Below are 17,151 nucleotides of genomic sequence, written 5' to 3' on the forward strand. Positions count from 1 at the left end.
AGCTGGAAAGGACCCACAGGAGCCCAACGTCTGGCTCCGCACAGAACCACCAAAAAAACAGACCACGTGTCTGAGAGCGTTATCCAAATGCTTCTTGATCTCCAGCAGTCGAAGGACATGGAGCCCAACCAGTTTATGAGCACTGTCCTCCTTCAGGTTGGATGTCAGACCTTTTTCTAGTTTGGCATGCAGGGAGAGCCACCTGGACTGGGACACCACTCTGTGCTGCACCACCACCTTCCCTGGGCCACGTTTCCACAGGAGATGCTGCCTTTTCCTCCTTTTTAGGAGAGCTGTGATGCTCTTATCATGGAGAAGCAGATATCTCAGATAGGAAACACATGGAAGCAACCCAAACAAGAGTTTTCCTATGGTGCAAACAGGTGCCCACCTGGGTGACCAAGGGGCCAAGCCCAAGGCTCACCCAGGGAGAAGTAGTGATGCTACCAAAGAGAGCTAAAGACAACTGTCTGGAAGATATATTCTGCTCCTCCCAGAATAAGGCATTCGTGTAACATCATCTTTCAATTTGAGCTTTGTTCTTGGTTTCTCTCAGAATTGTATGTTCTGTGTGAAAGATGCTGTGGTCATTGAAAGAAAGCGGGACCACATAACACAGTCTGTTTCCTTTGCTGCATGCCAGCGTGGAGAAGGGCTGGAAATAGCCACCCGTTGCCTGGGGTGTTGTTCAAGCTCTATCTCAGAATAGTGCACAAGATGGAGAGGAGGAACAGAGTCAGGGAACTGCAGATCTTGTGTGCTGAATATGAAATGTTTGCAGATAAAAATGGCAAACAAAAGGAAAACCATTTCTTATGTAAGAAGACAAGTGAAAAGTGTCAAGTAGCTGATGGTTATATTGGAAATGCAACTTGAATATAACATTCAAAACGGAAGGAGCTGTTGCACATGACAGGTAGGAGATCTGTAAATTGTCTTGCCAAAGAATGTGGTACTAAATATTTACATGAGCTTGAGTGGGAGACTAGAGAAATCATCCAATTTGTAGAATAACTAGGTCGGAAGGGAAAGTTTGATATCTCTGGTCCCGCTCAAAGGAAAGACAGCTTCAAAGGTAGATCAGGCTGCTCAAGTCCTGGTCCAGATGAGGCTTGAATGCCTCTGAAGAAGGACGTTTCCCACATCTTTCCTCTAATCCCACTCAAGGCAGTGGCTGGCCACAATCTGTCCTTCCCTTCACCTCCTGGCCATGCCCCGAGCTGCTGGGTGCCCCAGCCTGGGCTGCTACATGGGGTTCTCCTAGTCCAGAGGCAAGAGCTCACATGTATCTTTGGAAAAAGAGGCCGTGGTGGTTACAGGGAAGCTTGCCCAGAAACCATGTCGAAGCAGGAAATTTTCTGAACTAAAATAGATGGATGCTTTGACAGTAGTGGAGAGTGTGAGGGCGTATGATCCACACTCACCTTGTTTCAGTGTTCTTCCCCAGGCTTCTCCTTATGTCACCTGCTGGGGAAGTGCTCCTGGCTACATTTTTTTTTTCCCCCCACTGCAACCATTCTTTATGCTAACCCCTGGATACACAGAACTACTGCACAGCCCCACTTTTCAAAGCTGAAAGATGTCTGAGAGACACAGAAACCCTGATAGTCCTGGTGCCTGGGGGATTTATGTGCTTTGATCTGATCCAAAGCCATTCAAAAAATCCAACCTTCAGTCCTTGATGAACTTGGGGTGAGAAGCAGCTCCAGCAGGTCTGGAGGAACTTCACAAGCAATTTTTGTTTTCATTCAGGAGCAAAGAAAGCTGCAAACAGAAGGAGCTGGGGGCTTTTTTGTACTCTAAAATTGTACAAATTGTAAAACATTTGTACCCCCCCTTGTTGGGGGCTTTTATAACACACTTATGGTGTGTAGCATCTCCCTGATAGTGGTACTGGCCCTACCTTTACACTGTGCATCCCTTGGGAGAGCTGGGGTGTCCTGTCCCTCTCCTGTGGGCACTACTACAGCTGGGAACCCCAGCTGCTGGGGAGGGAATATGGCAGAGGTCTACAATCCATAACTGGCCTGGGGAAGGTGAATGGGGAGAATGATCCCTCATTCTCCTTTCTAATGCAAAGGTTAGCCGGCCTAATGAGCTCAACAGACAGCAGGTTCAAAATGAGGGAAAGGAGATAGTTCTTCACCTGCAAAAATAATTAGATTGTGGAACTCAGGATGTCAGAGTAGGAAAAACATAAATAGGTTAGAAGAGAAGCATCCATGGGAAGTTATTAAACAAGAGCGCTTCTGGCTCAGGAAGTTACTGAACCTTTGATTGCTGGGGCAGAGGAGGATGCACTAGAGGTAGCACAGCAGCTTTGCCGGGCTTCAGTCTCTCTCTGTAAGCATCCACCATTTACAGGGGTGGGGTCCAGGGATAGATTAGCACCAGTCTGACGTGGAGAAGCTCTCCTAATAATGTGTGACCGTCAGGAGATGGCAGCAGCGGCAGGACCCGAGCGGAGGTGAGAAACGTGGGGATTTTGCTGAGCTGTCCTCGCGGCTCTCCAGCACACGTTTCCCATCCACAAAAGTGCTGACTTCAGAGGATCTGGGAGGTCTGGTGCTCTTTGAGCAGAGACACGCGGGCTTTCACCACCTTGGGCTTGTCGTTACATCTCGAGCTGATCTCCGCTGCCTTTGCTCAACGTCGTTATCAACATTTTCCAAACCCCAGCTGGGGCAGCCCTAGGGGTTTGTCAGAATTGTCTTTGCTCTCCAGATCACTTTTGCGTGCATTTCTGTACATATTTCCCCTGCACACAGAGTGGAATAAAGAGCTGACTTGAGACCTACTCATTTTATGCCTGAATTACTCCAATTTTCTCTGCCCGAGGCTCCTCATTCTTTCTGACTGCATTGCTACTAGTCTTCTGGGAATCTCTCATTGCCTGTGAAAGTTTCTCTTGCCCTCTTAAATTGATACTTTTCTCAAGGAACTTCGATTTTTGCCTCTTAAATCTTACATGGTTTGGTTGGACACTTGCATGCACACTTACCTTGGTTTCAAAATGGCTCTGATTTTTTTTAAGCATTTTTTTTTTTTACAGATGCTAAATGCATTGATTCCTGTCTGATTAAAATAATACACAACAAAACACGGAGTATTTTCAGCACGATTTAGCAGCACATCTACAAGGGTCTTGACTGGCTTAACTAAACGGTTGGTGCTCACTCGTGCATGGAGAAGGCTTTGCTGTCTTTGGATGCACGCTATTTTGTTTAATCTAAGCACAATCTCATCTTGGAGAGTTAAAAGACAAGAGTTTAAGCTGAAGTCAATACAGTTTGGGACAGTAAGTGCTGGAAAGATCAAGCAAGTCACCTCATTATTTGTGCGCAAAATGTTTTGTTTCGATGAATCTATCTTGTCACATTTAAATGGTTTTGGATGTAAGCTTTTCCAATAGTTTCTGGGAACAAAGCTATTCATTCAAGCGGAACTATAGCTAAAAATGAAATAATAGTAGTAGTAGTAACAATAATAATAATAATAATAATAATAGTATGATCAGACAGATAACTGTAGACCAAAATAAAACGTTCAATTCCAGAATAAGCGTTGATTTTTAGATTAAAACAAAAACAAAAACAAAAACAACATTTTTCTTGATCCCTAACTTACAAGAAGTTTTGCTTTGGACCATCCAGAATCATATTCTTTCCTCTTCTCTTTTTCCTCCAGAAGAACCATCAAACAAAAAACCTCCACTATCCATATGACTTCATTTAAAAGAATCAAACACTTTTTCAAGGCTCTTCTACAGTCTATTTTTAAGCAGCGCTAGACATGCCACCAGAACAAGGATATTCAGTGGAATTAAATAAGATTATGAATTTTGAAGGCAGTTTAAGAACCCATAATGTGGAAAATGAGTAAAACCATGTCACTATGACCTTATGCATATATATATATATATACACACAACAGCAGAACAACCAGACTTGCTATGTGCCGAATGTGAAGTGGGTTGTCTTGGGACCTTCACATCCGGATGAGACGTTCTGAATTAGCAGCTGGTTAGTTTTAATCCAGACGGAGCAGTCAAAAGGGCACTGCTAGCTCTGTGGCAGGGAAGGAGGTGGGGAGCCCAGGGAGGAAACCAGACCCTGAAGCAAATTCATGTCCCTGTGGCTGGCCAGATCCAGTGACCAGCTGCTGCTAAAATATTGTGATAGAGCTGATGCTGCCTGCGGTGTTTTCTGGAAGGAGAGGGTTTGTCTTTGATAAGCTGGTTCTGAGCCATCTCAGGCAAAGTGTGCCCTAGAGACATGGTATGGGGGGACCTGTTGTAGGGACCTGGAAGCAGAGACATCAGGAGAAACTGCAGTCAAGCTGGGGAAAGGTGATGAGTAGCAAAGTGCACCAAGGTGGCCAGGCACTGACATGGGAAAGAAGTTTAGCACACATTCATGTGGGAGCAATGTGGAAGAAGGACAGTGAGGGTACGCGCACGCCTTGTCCTGCCTTGTTGTGTCCCTGGGATCTCTGTTTTGCAGGATGTAAGGCCACAGGTCATCACAGGGACACCGCTCAGGTTTTCCTGGGCAATGACATCCCTCCTTGGCAGAACATTGCAGGACACATCCTAAATACTGGCATATAACTAGGCAGTTCAATGAGGCTGGGTTTCATGCTGGTTCTGGACAGGACTATGTGACTGTGGAGTTGCACAGCAGCCTCTGAGCCGAAGGGGCTAGGCTCTGAATGTGAAGCAGAAGAACAACTGGACACCTTGCTGTGCCCAACCTCTTGGCCCCTTGGGACATTCCCAGTGAGCTTGAGCCAGTTGCCCTGCTCATTTGGAAACTTGTGGATCACCAGTCTAAACTGGACACCCTGTTGAAGAAAAACAAGGTCAAAAGCAAAGGGGGCTGCAGGAAGACAAGCCCTATCATCACATGAACATAAACCCAAATGCCCAAAGAAAATACACAGAAATAAAGAAACCAGTCTGTATTTTTTAAAAAAAGATACATCACTTTTAGTGTATTTTTTCAAGCTTGCTGGACATCATACTGAAGCACTGTAAAGCTGTCAGAGAAATTATATACTTTTTTCTGTTGTCAACCAAAGCGTGCTTTTATAGCGTCAATTAGCCACAAATTATGAACACACATCACTTGTCTGAAAATGAATTAGAGTACACCCCAATGAACACATCCATCCTTTGCTCACTGGCCATCTCCCTGATGAGGACGCCATCAGATTGTCCTATCCAACCACAGAGGGAACTTGGTGTTCAGTTGTGTTGCATCCCGCGAGCGCGCCTCTTTCAAGTGCCGCAGTGCTACAGTGTGAGGGGAAGGAGGGTCATTGGTATAACGGCTCTGACGTGCAAACCTGGACACGAGCTCAGTGTGCAGAACGCAATTACATCGGTGGGAAGAGTTCCTATAAGCTGGGATGTCATGAGTGCCTGGATCTATGATGGAGCCTGTAGCTGCTGTTGTAGCTGATGAGAGAAGTGCAGCCAGCATCATCTTTACACAGTACGTCCTGTGCTCTCCACTGACCTTAGAGCCCTTTTTGAAGGTGGAGAGCCATAGTTTATCAAGGTTTTTTTTTGTTGTTTTGTTTGTTTTGTTTTGTTTTGGTTGGTTGGGGGAGGGGAGGAGTTGCTTTTCCTTTATTTTTTTATTTTTTTATTTTTTTTTAACAGATGGGAAAACCGAGGCACAGAGAGGTGGTGTGACTTGCCCACAGTTGGTGGTAGACCTTGGATCCCTCCCGGTCTCAGCTCCCACCTTGGGCATGGTGAGAAGGGAAGGCTGCCCGCTCGTTCCCCCGCAGGGCAAGGAGAGCGGCGTCTCCTCCTGGGGTGAGGGAAGGGTGCCGCTCTCAGCAGCGACATCTGACGGGGGCAACGGCACGCGTGGTTTCTTCCAGCCCCGAGGGGGGGGGAAAGCAAGGAACCTGAAATGGAGGGGCAGGAGTTCATCGGTCAGGCACTGAGCTAGAGGACACGGCTCTACAGGATGCATTCGTGCCTCTCTGTGGCTTTCAGGGCCTCGTGCATGCTGGCGGCGGAGAGTCTCCTGTTGATGTTCCTGTACCTACACCTCAGGAGGTTCCAGAAAGTAGTCCTCAAGTCTCGGTTAAAGAAAGCGTAAATCAAGGGGTTGATGAGGGAGTTGGTGTACCCCAGCCAGAGCAGAGTCCTCTCCAACCGCAGCGGCATGCAGCTGCAGTGGATGCCGCAGATAAAAGGCCGAGCCGTCGACATCAGGAAGAACGGGAGCCAGCAAAACGTGAAGGCCCCAACGATGATACCGAGGGTCCTGGCCGCTTTCTGCTCCCGTTTGAAGATGGAAATGTTCTTTCGGTCTTGCCGGAGCAGTTTGGAGAGGGTGGCGCATTCCTCCACCGCCTTGGTGCGCTTGGAGCTGTGGTGGCCCCGGCTGGAGGCCTCCAGGCAGTAGACACCCTCCTCTTCATAGTGCTTGGGGAAGTTCATGAAGCGGTGCTTCTCGGCGCTCACCTTGGCGGCTTTGTAGATCCGGCTGTACATGACGAGCATGACCGCCATGGGGATGTAGAAGGCAACCCCCGTGGAGTAGACCGTGTACCCGAAGTCCTGGCTGATGAGACAGACCCTCTCCACCGTGACGTTCTTGGCCCAGCCGAAGAGAGGAGGAAGCGTGATGGAGGCGGACAGGAGCCAAACGATGAAGACCATCTTGGCCATCAGCTTCCCGTTTTGTCTCACGGGGTACGTCAGCGGCCGGGTGATCCCCAGATACCTGGAAAAAGAAGAGTTGCAAAGCTTAGGAGAAGTGTTGCAGAGCTTAGGAGGGTTGCAAGATATGACTGCATTTGGTTGGTGCTGGGTGATTTTCATTCCTCATCAGCTTTCCATGCTCCATCACAGGAGGATTTCAGCCTTGGAGAGGGAAAAAGAAGTGAATTCCCCACATGAAATTCACAAGAAGGGAATTCCCCAACTTCACACACTTCAGCTCTCTAGCCTAAAATCCCATTTCAGTTTTTTCCCTGCTTTCTTGCAGCCAATCTGTGCATGACACAAGATGCCATTGAATTGCTGAGGTCAGTCTGGGCTCCACGTGGCTTCCTTGGGATTAAAAAATCTTAAGAAAAGCTTAGTTTTCTACCAGAACTAGTTTGTACAGAGAACTCACAACAAATTCCAGTGATGGCACGTAGATCACTCCAGCCTATTGCCCACCCAGGGAAACCCCCAGGAAGGAGAGGGGTGGTCCACAGACTAATGCTTGCACACCGCATTCAGTACAACACATTATCCCCCTCTCCATCCAGCCTGCAATATTAGGGCAAACCCAAATGTTCCTGCAACATCTGCTGGAAATGATCTTTGGAAACCAAGACCGGATCAAGTGCCTATTGCAAACATCTGGAGCAGGCTGCTCCCATGGATGGCTGTTTGCTCCTGAAGAGGTGGTGTCCCTGGGGAGTTAAATGGATGGAAGTCCCAGTGGGAGATGCCAAACGCCTGTGGTGACCCATGGATTCATAAATTTTGATGCCTGGAGTTATTAATCTTGTTAGTCTGATTGAAGGGGGATGGAGACAACATCAGCTACTACATCAGCTCCTGGTTAGACTACAGCATGTGATTTTTGAAACATCCCCAGGCTTGGGAGGATTTGTATGACTTAGACATTGTGTCAACTGTTAGTTGATAAGTTGCAATTGTACACTAATAAATCAGCAGGGATTTGGCCACTGCCAGCCCGTGTTCCCACTGGAAAACCTCCTATTCCATCTCAACGACTGCAAAAAAACCCTCCAGCTGTTGCGTGGTTTTAGGTTACAGCCTCTTTGCCTCAAACCCTGGCCGCTGTCAGGAATTTGTAGGCATTTTTAGGCAGGATCAAGTCACCTCTGAATTGCCTGGGATAAACTGGGTCAGGCCGGAGGGGAAGTGAGAACAGCAGCTGTATGGACAGTTTTTTTGCTAAAAGCATTTCTGGGGAAGAACGGACTTTTCTCCCAAAAGGAAAATTTCTGCGGAGAATTGTACTCCTGCTGTATCATTATTTTTTTTTTTCCAACGCTCAAACCATCTCACTGTAGGTGTTAGCAGATTTTTCTTCCCTGATTTTTTTTTCCTTCTCCAAATCCTCCCCCAGGAGTGGAAAAAGACAGAAATTAAAAACATTATCCAAGTCTCTGTTCCCTCCCCAGTGCCAAATAAATTCAAAGCCCAAACTATTCTCACCTGAATCCCAAATAAAATGAATTTTACTTCATTCGATGAATTATTCTTTTTCTATTTTTGTCTGTATTTTCTTCAGCTGGTCTAAGTCACAAAACAAACAAACAAACAAACAAAAAATACAAACCAAGCACAACTCTACACACCCACCGATGTTGTTTGAACACCCAGAGGTGGCACAGACAGCAGGATGATGTTCGTGGGTGTGAAGGCAATGCAATCTCTCAAGAAACGGCTTTTAACCCCATAACCCCTTGGAAAACCTGTCTGCATTGGGAAGGATGAGACCTGGTGGGATGGCGATGGGCAACGGGGATGGTTTTAGTGCTGTACTTCCAAAAAATACCACCTCGTCCTTCTTGCCTGTTCTGAGCTCGGTGAGAATGGGGCTGAAGGATTGGGGTGGAGAGATGCTGCCCCAAATCCCTCCTGCTGCAGGCTTGGTGGCCTTTGAGCTGGGAGGGACCCATGCCCCACTGGTGCATCTCCAAATTCAGTACCCAAAAATCACAAATCCAGGCCAAGAACTTTGCTCGCTAATATCTGCTGCGCTTTGTGATGTCCTTTGTTATGCCATCACCGAGGTTTCTTTAGAAGCCGATCCACTCGGGATTTGCTGAAACTTCAAGGAATTTACAGGCTAGCCCAGCAAAACGCACAGTGACGAGATTTAAAAGGCAGGCAGAGCTGACACAATTCATCCGCGGGTGCCCTGTGCCGTCACTGCTGGAGGACATGGGGCCGTTTTGGGGTCTCTGACTATAGTTGTGATGAGAGACCAACATCCACAGCAGTGCGGGAGGTGCGCTTGCACGGGCAGGCACTGGGATGCAAATCGAATTCCCTCGCTCTGATTCATTTGTGTGTGTGTGTTGTTGTTAATCAAGTTTAGCGGTAATCAGGTAACAAAAGCCAGTTCCTGGAACAGTGATTTGCTGGAGATTTGTGCGACTTTGCGGGACCGTGCCACGCCGAGCTGATGGTGACCAATTTTTGCTGTTCCATCAAAAAAATAATAAAAAAAAAAAAAAGGGATGTTCCACATCCCTGCTCCACTGGTGCAGCCCGAGCCCTGCCCCAGCCCCCTGGACCAACAGATTCAGGACATTTATTCCAAGCTGAACGGCAACCACTGAATCCTTACATCAGGGATTAAATAATAAAGGGAAGCAAAACCTCTCCAAGGTGCTCCCATCTCCGTGCTGCAGCCGGTGAGCTGGGAGAGGACCAACTCACACCCATGCAGGTCAGCTGAGACCAAACGAACCCAGAGCTGAGGTTTCCTGAAACCCACTCTTTCGTTACACCCCATTTGGCCTTTTTTTTGGTCATGTTTAAGCTCCGTATCTGCTTCCAGGCTTCATCCTGCTGAAGGAGAAGAGACCTCCAGGTGGAGGACGGTGGGAAGCTGGGGGTCAAGTACCCATGCCCAAAGCCAGGGGTGGTGGGAGCACCCACGGGAGCTAGTCGTCCAGCTGGAGTTATAGCACAGGGACCCACATGGCCTGGGACACACTCAGACGAAGGACAAAGGAGAGGCAAACCAGAAAAGTGCAGGTTTCATCCCCTGACTCTTTCAGGAGGCATCCCTTCTACTGGGGACAACATCAGTCTGGAGCCTACTATCTGATTTCGGGTAGGAAACACTCACCAGGGAGAAGGAAGAGCTCCAGTCTCTGCCTGGGAAATGGGCAGAGACTTTTTCCTCCACCAAGAAAATTTTAAACACTTTGAGGGGCTACTTTTATCAGTGGCTTGGCATTTTTACAGAGCTTCATCAAAAGCTGAACATCCGAACGTTTTTTTTTTTTTTCCTTTTTTTTTTTTTTTTGGCAATAAAGAATCTATAACTTTGGCAGGCTTTTATATAAGAAAAATGTAAGAGAAAGATAGACGTTTCCAGCATATATTTTTTTCTGATTTAAAAGAAAATCAATCAAACTCCCCTTCAGACAAGACTCGTTCTACCAGCTTCAATCAAGAGGCTTTTAGAAAGCGCTCTGCATTAATAATCAATAGTAGCAGCCTACGTTTTAATAGTACCTGTCATCTTGGGCAAACCGAGCATCTTTTATACCTAAGCTAACCAAAGTGTGAGGACACTTTGGCCATCGATAAAAATTATGACCTCCTCTCTGGTAGGAGCAGGCAGCTGCCTGACGGTGCGGACCACATCGCCATCAGGACAGGACTAGAGGAAGCATTGATGCTATCAGATGATCTTTAAGGTCATTAAATGATCTTTAAGGTCCCTTCCAACCCAAACCATCTGTGGTTCGATGATTCTGTGCATCCCAGGATATGCCGAGGGAAGGAAGTACCGGTGCTGTCCCTCTTCTTTCTTGCAAGGCAGGAGAAATTGGAAACTGGTGGAAATTTCAGTAAGCCCCCCGTCGAACAGCCTTTTCACCTCTTTTGGAGCAAGAATTGCAGGTTCTGTGCAAGCTCAGCAACCCTTTTGTTTTAGCTCTGCTTTGTCTCAGCACAGAAGCTGAAATGTCTGATTTTGGAGATGTTTCCGGCAGGGGTTAAGCCCCAGATCCTGCCCATCCCAAGGTCAGGAGGAGGTGACCATACAGGCATGGTCCTGGATCCCTCCACCCACCTCCATCGACTGCCTGGGGGAGTGAGGCTGGTGGGTTGACGAGGAGCAATGATGACTTTTGGGGTGCTCAGGGCAATCCCTGCAGCTCGCAGCCTGTTCCTGGGGACCCTTGGGGCAGAAAGCAGCGGGATAATGCCCCAGCCACCTGCTCGTCCTCAAGGGCATCAGAGGACATCCCAAATATTCCCCTTCCCTCCTTGAGCATGGGATGGACTGAGCCCATCCAGCTGTCCAAGCCTGAGGTGGGTGCAGCCATGGGGACATCCACCCCGTTCTGCTGCCCCACTGGCCCTCCCTTGGCTGAAATTACAGCCTTTTACTCTTTTTCTCTTGTCCCCTGCATCTCTGAAAACTCCTCTCACACTGCTCAACTTCAACATTTTTTTGGGGGGGGGGGGATGAAGGTCTGCGAGCAAATGCCTCGCGTCATGGAACAGTCCCTGCATGGATGCACACAAGGAGCGAGCCCGTGCTAGGAGAGCCGGGCTCTGCAGCAGCCTCCTGCCCTCCCAGCTCCTTCCTCCATCACCCTGTTGAGGTCTGAAGCCCAGAAGGGTCAAGATTTGTCTAAAACACCAAAACCTGTGCTGGTTCCTTTGCTGCAGCTCCCTTTTCCTCACCCAAAAAGGACAGCGGGTCTTGCACAGCCAGCACCGGCGATGCTGCAGCAGGGATCAGAGATGGGTGCAGGGGTGCTGGAAGCATTTTTGGGATGCTGTAGGATGCTGCCCTTCTTCGGGGCTCCTCGGAACCCTCCAAAGCTCGTCTGGATGTGCTGGGAAGGGATGTGCCTTCAAAAAGTCGGGTGCCCACAAGCACCTCCATCATTTTCCTGTGGAAGGAGTTTGTGCCGCGGTCTGCACGAATGGGTTGTAATGGTTGTCCTAAAGGGTCTGTCCTGGGTGGTGTGTTTGGGGCGGGGGTCTCCGAAGGAGGGATGGGGAATGAAGATGAGGAAGGGGATGGGGAAGAAGGGAAGGGAAGGGAAGGGAAGGGAAGGGAAGGGAAGGGAAGGGAAGGGAAGGGAAGGGAAGGGAAGGGAAGGGAAGGGAAGGGAAGGGAAGGGAAGGGAAGGGAAGGGAAGGGAAGGGAAGGGAAGGGAAGGGAAGGGAAGGGAAGGGAAGGGAAGGGAAGGGAAGGGAAGGGAAGGGAAGGGAAGGGAAGGGAAGGGAAGGGAAGGGAAATTTGGAAAGGAAAGGAAAGGAAAATTTGGAAAGGAGAATTTGGAAAGGAAAATTTGGAAAGGAAAATTTGGAAAGCAAAGCCAGTCTGATTCATACATAGCTGCTGCTTTGCTTCTCACTCATCCAGAGGAGACGTTCACATATCCCATTGCTGCATTTGCTCCCTTCCCTCTCACCAAGGCAGACTTTTCTCCGGACAGCTCTGGCTACACCTGCTTTTTAGGAACAGGCTGTTTACGGAAGCACAGCAAGTTCAGCAGCAGAGCAGGACCTCTCCGTGCGGTCGGCCGGGGATTTTGCTCTCCGACCAGCAGCACCTGGTCAGAAAAACCTGCTGTGGGAGCAGCGGCTGGCAGGGGAGAGGGCTTGGGAGCGTGAGATGCTGCTCGCTGCTGCAGCAGCCCGGTTTTCTCTGGCCTTTCTGCTTTGTCAGCGGGTGCCACACTGGAATGGCAAGCTACCAGGGTGGTGGCATGGCCACCGTGGCCAGGACACGGGCACGGGTGGCTACAAACACCAGCTCACAGCTGGAGGCACGCAGGCTCTTATCACCAACCAGCCTGGCTCGCGGTGCCAGCATAAACCAAACCAACCCCCCCCAAGGAAGCCAGCGTGCGCGTCAGATCTGGATCCATCCCACCGGCTCGTCAGCACAATGTCCCTAATGACGCAGCTGCTATAATTAGCCCCACGGGGGTGCTGGCTTGCCCGAGTCTCGCCAGTTTGCCAGACGGGCTCGGCCTTTCCCTCTCCGCTCCAGGTGTGGGAGCTGAAGCCAGCAACACCCCACAAATGCACACCTTGAGCTACACCAGGGGTTTCTGGATTTGGGGTACCAGGGGTTTCTGGGTTTGGGGTGGGCTGGGGGAGCTGCCGGCACCCTTGGCCAAGGCACGAGCCTAGGGAGCAACAGAGCATCGCACAGGACTGGGCTCCTGATGCTCCATACCTGGATTTTCACAGCATATGCACTTTTTTTTTGTTGTTTTGTTGAATGCTTTTATGGCCCAACCTCCTTCCGTGGAGCTGTGGATGGGCAAAGTCTATCCCCTAGGCTCTGTTCCACCAGCCAGGGAAGAACACGAAGCAGCTGCACGGAGGGGGAGGACTAAGCAAGGACTTAGAGAAGTTACCCAAGAAAGCACCTTAAGCTCAGCTCCTCCAAAGGGCACCTAATCCATACAGAAAGCCCTCACCCACCTTGCACACCCAGAAAACACAGGCAGCAGCACCGACCCAAGACGAACACGATTCTGGTGGACGAACAAAATCCTGGTGGCCCCCAACCAAATAGTAAAGCCTGCATGGCATCCGCCTCCCCCCTTACCTGTCCACGCTGATGATGCACAAGGTCATGATGGAGGCAGTGCAGCACATCACGTCCATGGCGATAAAGACGTTGCAAAACACCTTCCCGAAGAGCCACTCTCCCCCCAGCAGGTCCGTGATGGTCACGAAAGGCATGACAGCGAAGGCCACCGACAGGTCGGCGGCCGCCAGGGACACCACCAGGTAGTTGGAGGGCTGCCGGAGCTTTTTGACGATGCAGACGGAGATGATGACCAGCCCGTTGCCCGCGATGGTGGTGAGGATGATGATGGAGAGCACGGCTCCGATGACGATCTTCTCGGTGTCCCCATAGAGCAGGATCTCCTCGCCGCAGTCCGTGGCGTTGGTGAGGTTGGAGGAGGGCAGCTCTGGCTCGGCTGAGGAGGGTTCCTCAGGCATGAAGGGATTCGGGAGAGCTTTCCGAGCCGGGTGCTGCTGCTCTGCGTTCCCCACGAAGAGAAGGTGCTGCTCCAGAAACCTCCTGGGGCCAGCCCTCAGCAGCATGCTCTGAGCTCACCGCGGCGGGCAGCGGCGTTCTCCCAGCAGTGACACCTCCAGCGACAAACCAGAACATTTTATCGCAATCAGGCAACGAAAATAAAACACCCCCCCCTCTCCCTCCCCTCCCCAGCCCTCTCTCTTTTCCCCCAGAGCTGCGGCTGGGTCTCACGTGCTCGGCAAGGAGCCGCTTCCCAAGTCTGCGTGAAGGCGCGCGGTTTGCGGGAGGATGCTCGGGGAGAGCTCGCCCCCACTATTCAAGCAGCACAGGCTGCCCGCTCCGTCTGCAATGGCTGCCTAATTGCCTGCTTTTCCAGAAGGACAGACACCAGCAGATAATTGTGCTTGCTCGTGTTGCCTCGCCTTGCTGCCGAGCCGTGCTGCTGCTCCTCTTTAAGGCGTAAATCCCGGCAAACGCCCTGCACCTACGGGCGTGTTCCCCGGTGTGAACACAGGAGAGGGGGGTGACAGCACAGCCACAGCTGCAAAACCCGTGCCCACACATCTCCTGCGGGTGTCAGCACACAAACTTCAGCCCCAAGGCTGCAAACCCATGCACGGGGGGTGTCACAGCCGCACACGATGCCGTACACAGGGCACGCGTAGCATCACTGCCCCGGGTACCACGCAGGTCAGGGCTTCCCAGAGCCCTGGGCATCCCCCCGAGCATACGAGAGCCCCCACGAGCACAGCCACACTCCCACTCTTTTACTCACCCCTGTGAGTATTTCCCAGCCATCGGTGGGGAAACTTTGGGGTAGGGCTCGCCCGGTGCAGGGCTCACCCAGCGCAGGGCTCGGAGCATCACGCACAACCCGCATCTTGCTTCTTCAGAGCCCCTTTTCCCCTCGAAGGGAGCTTTAATAAACCCGAACCATACCGCAGCCCCCTCCTCCCCTTCACGTTCTCCCCTCCCAGGGCGATGGGGATCCCGTTACCTGTGCCGAGGGGGTGAGACATCCTCCAAGCGAGCCCCTGCGAGCTCCGGGCAGGAGAGAAAGCGAAGAGCCACCCCCGGAGCATCCTCCTTCCCTCCCCGGTCCCTCCCACCGCCCCTCCCAGGCAGGGACCCCGATGCTCCAGGCTCTGCCCGAGCCCCAGGGGAGAGCAAGGACCAGGGAGGGATGGGGGGGGGGGGGGGCAGAGAGCAAAAGCCGGGTCCTTGCACCCTGCAGGAGCCTGGGGACCCGGAGGGGAGGGCTGGAATTTGGGCAGCTGCCCCTGGATGCGATCCTGCGGCGAGGAGAAGCCTGTGCGAGTGAGATCAGGCTCTGGGGGCGCGCAGGACCGGGAGCAGCCTTCCCTGCTTTTTTTTTTTTTTTTTCCAGGATTGCCAAGGGGATTATTTTGCAGGAGGGGGGTTCTTTCCCCGCTCCATGCCTTTTTTTTTCCCCCACCCTGCTGGTAGGAGGTCCTGCGTTCGCCTGGCTGGGGGATGAGCCTTCTCCTTACCCCGGTGAAATGGAAGCGGAGAGGAAAACCAAACCAGGCAGGAGCTGGCAGATTACTCCACCAGCTCCCCTTGCTAAATGCTTCGTGGGTGCTTTGGTGCCGGGATCGCTCCGGTTTTTAAACCAGGGGGCAAAAGCAGGGGAAAGGAGTCTCCTCTGGGTGGGGGGGATGACAGCGCGGGTCCCATCCTGCACCCCTCAGGAGAGGATCACACGAGCTGCTTGCACACCTGGGACGTGTTTCCGTGTGCTGAGCACCTGGGGAACACGACGAGCATCGCCTGAAGCAGCTGCCTCCGGGGCAGGCTGCGCTGAAGCTGCGCCTTCCTCTTCCTCGCTCTCCGAGCTGGGGATGAGTTTTGCGCTAGGGGTGGATTTCCCTCCTGCTGTTTGGGTAGGGGATAGCACGGGATGTGCCTGACGCCCAGACAACCTGCCGTCCCCATCCTGACACCTGGTGGAAAAACTCGCCCTGCGTTTCCAGAGAGAAAGGCAGGGCTGCAGAGCTCCCTGCCGTGGGACGGAAAGGTTTTGCTGTCTCGAAAAATACACGAATTCACCCCAAAATAAGCCCATCCAGCTGGGAGAGGTTTTTCCAGCTTCCCTGGAAGCGCTTTTAAAGCAGATGAACATCGTGGCCCCTCTGCTCTGGCTCACGCCCCTATATGCTCCCTACGGTAGGGAGCCTGCAACAGCTTCAGGGAGCAGGATTAACATCCCTCTTTCCCCTCCCAGTCCCATTTTTGTAGGATACAGCCTACATTTTATCCCTTCCAACATTCGTGCAGCTCGGGGGAACTCCAAAAGAAGGGATTTTATCCCTTTCCCAGGGGGAATGAGCTGCTCTGACAATTTGGTAAGCGGCAAAAGCCCTGGAAAAGGACACGCAGCGAGCATCTGGGGGCATCTTCCCTGCATGGGGACTGACAGCTGATTTGGGGGAAAACAGGAGGGAAAAAGCCAATCGTTGTGTGAAGGAAGGATTAAAAATAATAATAGTAATAATTAAACTTTCTCCTCGCTGAAAGCCTTAGCGCAACATTTCTCTAACTGCAGGCCGTGGTGACCTTGCTAAGACACTTGCTTCTGGGGCACTCTGGGAAGCACTAATTGCATTTAATGGCAATTAGGGGAGGAAGTGGGCAGGGCACCTTTAGCTGCTAACTGCAGCTTTGGCTGGGCAGGGAGCAGAGGGCTGGGGGAGCTGGGCTGCTGCTAGAGAGCGATGGATGAACCCAGCAGAAAATAAAGCTGAAGATGCCGGGTAGCCAGGGTCCAACGCCCTGCTTGGAGAGCAAGGCAAGGGTTTGGAGAAGCAAGTCCGGGTTCAGCTTCTCCGTGCCACACGAAGGCAGTGCCCAAATCTTTGCCCAGATGTCTTCCTCCATCTTCTACGAGAGGCTATTTTAACTATTAATTGTTCACATTAATTCCTATTAACTCTAATGACAAGGTGATAGGCACAGTTATTAATATGCAAATGTTGAGAAATCTCATTAACTCCCAGGTCCTCGAGCTCTCAAAGTCTGTGGGATTGGCATCCCAAGGCAGGCATCGCAGGTGTTGACATTTCTCCCTCCGAGCACGCAGAGCCTGCCCAGATGGATGAAATTAATCACTTGATGCCTTCAAGGAGCATCAGTACAGGCGGCTCTTGCCTCCAGAGACCCCAGGGAGCATCCAAACCCTCTCTGATTTGGAACCAGAGGGGCTAAACCCACTGTCACGGTGGGCTGGCCAGCAACCTGACCATTTTATGGTCCGTTTTATGCAGACCTTTTTATGCTTTCTGCATAAAATCCTTTTTCCACCAAAGGAAAAGACAAAGTAGATTTGGGAAGCTAATGACCTAATAGTGACTTAAAATACTCAGAGTTGGGTGTC

At 51.0% G+C, this 17,151-nt stretch overlaps 1 protein-coding gene across 2 annotated transcripts; it reads right to left on the bottom strand.

Moving 5' to 3' along the window:
* Window positions 1–5,000: 5,000 nt before the first annotated feature.
* LOC308193767 (5-hydroxytryptamine receptor 7-like) lies at window positions 5,001–15,324 on the bottom strand. Of its 2 annotated transcripts, none has more exons than XM_080588796.1 (3): window positions 15,269–15,324; window positions 13,317–13,870; window positions 5,001–6,746 (listed from the first exon to the last, which is right to left on the bottom strand). In XM_080588796.1, the coding sequence occupies exons 2-3, from the start codon at window positions 13,820–13,822 to the stop codon at window positions 5,975–5,977; spliced, it is 1,278 nt and encodes a 425-aa protein (XP_080444922.1). In that variant the 5' UTR covers window positions 13,823–13,870; window positions 15,269–15,324; the 3' UTR covers window positions 5,001–5,974. The 2 variants fall into 2 exon arrangements, with proteins under 2 accessions (XP_080444922.1, XP_080444921.1); XM_080588795.1 differs by lacking the exon at window positions 15,269–15,324 and adding an exon at window positions 14,755–15,150.
* Window positions 15,325–17,151: the final 1,827 nt, after the last annotated feature.

The sequence above is a fragment of the Anser brachyrhynchus genome (assembly GCF_964034855.1).
Source record: "Anser brachyrhynchus genome assembly, chromosome: 4".
Lineage (NCBI taxonomy): Eukaryota > Metazoa > Chordata > Aves > Anseriformes > Anatidae > Anser > Anser brachyrhynchus.